The 7,509-nt window shown below is 33.7% G+C and overlaps 1 protein-coding gene across 1 annotated transcript; it reads right to left on the reverse strand.

Moving 5' to 3' along the window:
* Positions 1-6,277: 6,277 nt before the first annotated feature.
* LOC141559753 (putative olfactory receptor 8G2) lies at positions 6,278-7,255 on the reverse strand. The gene has a single exon (XM_074297462.1). The coding sequence runs from the start codon at positions 7,211-7,213 to the stop codon at positions 6,278-6,280; it is 936 nt and encodes a 311-aa protein (XP_074153563.1). The 5' UTR covers positions 7,214-7,255.
* Positions 7,256-7,509: the final 254 nt, after the last annotated feature.

Raw genomic sequence — 7,509 nt, forward strand, 5'->3', positions numbered from 1 at the left:
TCCCTGGTTGCAACACCCCTTCCTGATCATTAGAACTGATATAACTTAGGACTGGCTACTCTAGGATCATAAATTGTAAATGTTTAAGCTCAGATAAGGGGGAATTCAGACATCCTGGCTCCTATGTCCCCTTAAGTTATCAAGAATTTATAGTTCTACCCCCAACCTGTCAGAACTAAATTGATGGTCCCTTCCTGGAAATTCCCATGATCACCACTGTTTGGACTCCACTCCTTGCCTTTGTCCCCCCTGATCACTTAGAGCCATATGAAAATCATTGGGATCTCATATTCAAAGCTGAATTCTTTGAGACAAAAGTCCAATTCATCCCTGGGGGGACAAATGGATTTTGATAAGCCCTGCAGAAAATCTTCCCCTCTCAGAAACCCAAATAAAATATTAAATCCAATTAAAACTCTCTAATCTTCATCTTGCCTCAATTTCTCCAACATTACAATCAAGTATAAATTCTTTCTGGTTCCTAGATGGATATGCTTATATCAGGTGTTTATCTGTCATCACTAGGATGCTATTTATATTCTGCCTCCTTCCAGTGACCCAAGTTTTAAAAGTTTCATAATATTTATTATATTCTTGAGGTCAAAGTAGATATCTGAAGCATTTAGTTGGAACATGGATCAAACACAGTTCTTTCACTTTTACAAACATTTACTTCTATCTTGGGCCAATAAAATGTATTTTGTTTCATCGCTAAAGCTTTGTCTTGACCTGTGTCCCAAATTATTATTTCATTCAATTCAGTTCAATTCAACAAGCATGTATTGAATACCTACCAAGTGCTAAGCATTTTGTTGTTAGGCAACAGAGTTACAAAGACACAAATAAAAAATGGAGGAAATATACCTAGTTAAGTATAAAATAATTTCCCTGTTGGGAAAGGAGAAAATACTAAAATTTGATGCATCAGGAAAGTAATTACTTTGAAGCACTTAAGCTGAGACTTGAACAGAGCTATGTATTCCAAGACATGGAGTTAAAAAGGGATAACATTGTTATTGAGGATATTTCAGATATGGACATTCCAGATTAATAGCTGGAAGATCTTGTAAGGAAAACAGTAAGCTAATATGTCTGGAATATAGAATACATTAAAGCCTACAATCTGAAATAATTATAAAAACATAGGTTAGGGACAAATTATTAAGAGATTCACGTTTCAAACAGAAAAGTTTTTTTTTTTTAATTTTATCTTAGAAGCAATAGGGAGCCAGTGAATCACCTTGAAATGGAGAATGATATTGTTAAAATTATCACTTTGGGAGATATGTGGATGACAGATTGGAGAAAAAAAAAAAGACTGGAGATAAGGAAACTAATAGAGTAACTTTGTAAAAATCTAGTGTAGCAGTTATAAAGGATAGTGGCCAAGTGACTACAGAGGGAATGTACAGGATATATCTGGGAGTAGAATAAATAAAACTTAGCAACTGATTGGTTGTGGGAAATAAAGGGAGAGAAATATCATGGATTATTCTGAATTTTCTAACCTATGAAATACTGGAATGGAGGTGCCATTGATGCATGATTTCAAGAGATATAAGGAGAGAAATTAAAGTTGGATAGGTATGTTTGGAAGCTGTTTAGAAAGAAATGATCATTTCATGGTTACAAAAAGAAATGCTTTCAGTAAAACTAATTGTTTCCTTTTTCCTTGTATGGCATCAGTTCCAGTCTTGTGTACCACACTCCATGTACCACACTCCATTTTGTGCCTCTAGCTGTCTCAATTTTCTTAGTCTTAGGAGTTCTTCCAGAGTAGAGAATTTGCATCCTCTGGGCTTATGTTTTCATTTTTTTTTATGATGTTACTTTTTATGTATATAAAGTACATTTCCTTTTACACAGATCATTTATACTTATTTAAAGCATTTTTCATGTGATGTAGATGAAAGTAGCAGAAAAGTCTTTTCTTGTGAAAGGAAATATCTATAATGATGCTTAAAGGATTGTAAAGTACTGACACTGTATAGATAAACATTTTGGTAAGTATAAGGAATAGGAAAGAACTTTTGATGTAAACTGTGTCCCCCTGATCTTTGTGGAGGGATGGGCCTAGGTTGGAAAACCCTAAATCACAACTTCTCCCAACCTTTGGGAGCAGCCTCACCCTCCTGTTACTAGTGGAAACTACCATAGTGATGAACACCTACAATTCAATTGGAGAACTTGGCCTGGAGCATAGTTACCACCCATTATTGATTAGTCCCTCAAATTCATCTGGAGATGGTTCTCTAGTCCTGGGCCATGGAAGGCTAATAAAAAAATGACTCTGTACTTCAAAGCTTTGCTAAATTCCTTTTGGAAATAACCCTCTGGGAAGTTGTTTCTCAGTGTAATCCTCCCCCCCTTTTTTTGCCCAAAACCTCACCTGCTGATAGGGACTTCAAATTTTTTCACAAACCTGTGATGCTGGCCTGGGGACTCCATTGCTGTTAGAGTATCTCTTATCCCTCATTTCTTATACCTCAAAACTTTGTTTTAATTTTACAAGTTGCTAAGAAATCTATAAATATGAGCTTTCAGGTAGAATTTGAGCAGATTTGGATAGAAAATGTACTATAATATATATTACAAAACAATATAATAATATAGTAATATTATGTCATACAAGGAACTGTAAAATATAACATAATAGCATCACAACATAATGTAACTAATATAACATAATGTAATTAGTATAATAATAATGATGTGATATGGTGTAATATATGATATAAGAAATGAGATGACATGACAAGAGAGTACATCTATAACGTATGATGTAATATAAGATAACATACTATAACCTAATAAAACATAATATAATACAGTGATGAAAATAGCAGAAAAGTATCTTTGCATAAAGGGAAATACAATGGTTAAAAGATTGTAAAATATTGGCACTGTAAGAATAAACATTTTGATAAGGAACAGATTAAAGAACTTTATTTTAAATTTTTAAAATTTCTGGAAAAGTATGTAAAGAAATTCAGCTTTCAGATAGAATCTAAGCAGTTTTGGATAATGTAGTATGCGATGTACTGTGATAATATAAATAAGATTCAAATCATCTTTTGAATAGTATAGAATAATGCCTCATTTGTATAAAAACAGACAATGTAAACAAAGAACTTTAAGGACATCAAAGTATGGATAGATCATGTTGAAGAATTTAGAAAGTTGAGACAATAGGGCACCTCAGCTCTTTTGCAGATAAATATTTATTACTAATACAAATCAAGAAATCACATACAAATTTGAACCCTGAGGCATAATTTAAAAAGCACTATTAATCTAATTGGAGAAATTGAGGAGTTATGAACAGTGAATCATGAAAAGTCAGGAGCCTCTCATTTAAGCCACAGAAATGCAAATGTAGGACCTAAAATAACTTCACATATGATGATAAGAATTGGAGATACTGCTGAGGGAATAGAGAAGCTTTGTTCTCTTCTGGAGCTATGATGTTCAGGAGCAGTCTGCTGAAAGAAGGCTTTAGTTAAGCAATTTCCAACAGGCAGCGTCAAATTTATCTATCACCATAATCAAAAATAAATTTAACAGAGACTTGTACTTATCAAAGTTTCTTCAAACTGGGCAATTAATTGAACATGAGAGGAACTATTAATACCACATGATGATTTAAGGACAAGGGGATTTGTATTAAATGCTATTGTCAGTAATAACCTGTTCCAATGTACCATCTAAGCCTCTAAACTTCTGAAGCAGTAAAGTAACTTGTGGGATATGATCTGGGTATGCTTTATCTTCAGTACTATGGAAATGAATTTGGTATACAGGTATAGAGATGAACAGATATAGAGTGTGAGTTCAGACCAACCTCAGCACCTAATCACCACCTTGTTCTTCCTTTACTACCATGGTCTCAGAATAATCTAAAATTCTGGCTTCCTGGGAAAGGGAGTATGATTCTTATTTTTTCATTCATATATTTAGAGCTCATAGTGACTTTAGAAATAATCTAATCCAATAAATTCAATTTGAAGATGAGGAAACTAGACCTGTAGAACAAAATTGACTTCCCAAAGGTGACACAAATAATAAGTAAAAGAGTTAGGATTTGAATCCCAATTATTCATTCTTAAAGTCAGTGACCTCTCCAATATTTAGTGCTGCTTCATAGTTTTCCTAATAATGAAAGAAACTTTCTAATTCCTTCTTTACTCTTATGTTTCTTAGCACCTTAAATTATCAAACACATCATCCAATTTCCACAAGTAATTATAGGTCTTTGAATTATACATAATGACTTAACTATAATGACTGCAAGGGGTTTGTGAAGATATCTGTAGGTCATAAAGATGCAAACATAATCTTAATAATTACAAAACTGTTATAAATAATATAAAAATTGATATGAAATAAAACAATAACATTTCCAAAGATAATCACATTCCCCACTCTAATAATACTGGTAATTCACATAACCAAATTTCTTTCTGCTATTGAAAGTTGCAATTAAGTTAGCACAGTTTCTCTGGATCTCCTTCACTTTTTGATTAGAATAAATTTTCTTTTTGTCTAATAATAATAATGAGGTTTTCTGTGTTAGAGTAGATTTTTGTATTAAGGTTAGTTAGAGCCATGTTCCCAAGATAGACAATCTGTATATCTCTCCCTGTACCTAAATATGCAGGTGAGAAATCCTATTTTCTCTATGATCTGTATTTCAAATTTATGTTCCTAAAACAGAGATGATCCCACTCCCCAAATCAACAAAAGTTTAACTATTTCCCTAACACCTCCAAGATAAAAGAATATTGATGGTGATAATAATATTTATTAAGTGCCTATTATGTGTCAAACACTGTATTAAGTACTTTATAAACATGAGCTCATTTTATCCTTACAACAATCCTGAGAGCTATGGGGGTGCTATTATTGTCCCTACTTACAAATGATGAAACTGAAGCAGTTGGGATTCAGTGACTTGCCCAGGATCACACATCTAGGATGTATGTTTAATGTCAAATTTGAAATCAGATCCTTCTGATGCATAGATGCCCCAAGATTTGAACTAACGTACTCCAGCTCTAGGACCTGTATTCTATCCATTGTGCCACCAGAACTTCTTGACTCCAGATCCAGTAGTCTATTTACTGGGTCATCTTACTGCAAAGCTCATTCAAAAAAATGTCATTTAAAGTCTCAACACTGGTCTCCATTTTTCTTTCAAAATCATTTCATATCTTTCTCTCATACTCTTTGCTTCAATCAAACTTCTCTGCTAGCTATTCTACCTTACATCTACTTTCATTATTTCATATTCATAACTATACAAGTGGTCCCTCTCATGGGGAATAGTTGCTCTTCATCTCTCCTCATATTCCATTAAATGCTAGATTCCATTAAAGTACAACATAGCATCTGAATACATAAAACCTTTCTTGACTATCCAGTTATTGGAATTCTCTTTCTTCTATATATATATAGTTTATTTTTACTTGTGCACTGACCCCCAAACAACAGATGAGTTCTAGAAGGACAATGATTTTTATTCCTAGAACCTAATACAATGTTCTGCACATAGTATATTCAAAAAACGTTTGTCTATTTAATGGCATGTTTCTATCTTTAATTTGTTTCCTTTATACAGTCTTGTAAATTTAGAATTAGAAGACAAATCAAAGAGCATCTAATCCAGTATTCTCATTTTACAGACAAAGAAACTGGGTCCCAGAGAGGTTAAGTCACAGGCAGGAAGTATTCATAGAGTTCTTGTACTACCTTTCTCATTAAAAGCTAAAGAATTTGGGGTAATACTTTATCTATCATTTTGCATATTTATTTCCTCTTGTTTTTGGTAATAGGCAAAGTTATATAACATAATTTTAAAATCAACATAGCATTTCAGGTAACTATAAAGACTACTTTAAAAACAAAATATAATTTGAATTTTTAACAATTCATTGTGAGATTTCCTTTTTACTTTATTTCAATGATACAAAATACCTGCAAATACAAGATAGTATTCACTTAAGACATTATCCCCACTTTTTATTTTCTCAAATGAAATAAATGGATATAAGTAAGCCTATTTTAAAAAGATGGGCAGATTACTACCACATATTTGTGTAAGAAAATTTACTTGCGGTATTATTTTTATAAATAATTATTTCATTTGATACTGAAAAACAAAACAAAACCTCTCAGAGGAGAGTGGGTAGTTATTAATCCTACCTCATAGATTCAGGACCTAGGGAAGGGAGGAGGGATAAAATATCTTAAGTCACAATCTCCTATTTAATAATTTTTTTCATGAAAAATCTATTTTCCTAAAACTTCTCCTCAGAGCAGTTTTGACATCTTTATTCCTTAGGCTATAGATCAGGGGGTTCAGCATAGGCAATACAGTAGTATAAAATATAGAAGACACTTTACCCTGAGCTAAAGAGTGAACTGATGGTGGCTGCAGGTACACAACCATGGCAGAGCCAAAAGTGAGGGTAACAGCAGCAATGTGGGAACTACAGGTGGTAAAGGCCTTGAACCTACCCTCAGTGGAACGAATGTGAAGGATGCTGATTACGATGAAGATGTAGGAGGTGAGGATAGTCAGAGTCGGAATGAGGATGTTAAATGCACTTAAGTATAAGACTAAAAGTTCATTTACATAGGTGTTGGAGCAGGAGAGTCTCAGGAGGGGAAGAAGATCACAGAAGTAATGGCTGATGAGATCAGCTTTGCAAAACAACAGCTTCTGCATAAAACCAACATGAATTGTGGAGCCAGCAATTGCCAGAAAGTACACCCCTGCCATGAGCTTGGAGCAAACCTCATAGTTCATTAGAACATTATAAAGAAGGGGACTACAAATGGCAACATAGCGATCATATGCCATCACTGCCAACATGTGGCATTCAGCAATAGCAAAAATGAGAAAGAAATAGAGCTGAGTCATGCACTCATTATAAGAGATGGCATTTTTTCCTGACACAAAGCTCACTAGCATTTTAGGGGTAATGGCAGTAGAATGGCAGAGATCAATGAAGGACAAGTTTCTAATGAAATAGTACATTGGGGTGTGAAGGTGATTATTCAGTACAATCAACAGAATCATGCCCAAGTTTCCTACTACACTGGCTGAATAGATAAGAAAGAAGAGAATGAACAAGGGGAGCTGGAAGTTTGGCTCATCTGTTAGACCCTCAAGGAAGAAACGAGTCACTGCAGAGTGATTTTGTGCATCCATTATCTTTTTGCAATGAGATATCTCTGTAAATAAAAATAAGGTATTAGGAGCACACCTGAAATCACAGACAGCATTCAGACTTGGGTTCCTATGTATGGTAGAGAATTGGGTTTGCAGAGTATGATTTTAATTGAAACATAAGCATACACATGAAATATAACTAAACCTTATTACAAACCAGTAGATTAAAAATAAAATAACTGTGACAACCAAATAGCTTACTATATCAGCCTTTTCTATCTTGGATGTCTTAGAATTACATGTTTAAGCCCTTTTTCCTTTGTTTTAGATCTTTT

This window comes from Sminthopsis crassicaudata, chromosome 3 (assembly GCF_048593235.1).
Source record: "Sminthopsis crassicaudata isolate SCR6 chromosome 3, ASM4859323v1, whole genome shotgun sequence".
NCBI lineage: Eukaryota > Metazoa > Chordata > Mammalia > Dasyuromorphia > Dasyuridae > Sminthopsis > Sminthopsis crassicaudata.

Excerpts from the sequence above, each read along its gene's own strand:
- LOC141559753 (XM_074297462.1), bottom strand. The coding sequence starts at position 7,213 with ATGGATGCACAAAATCACTCTGCAGTGACTCGTTTCTTCCTTGAGGGT.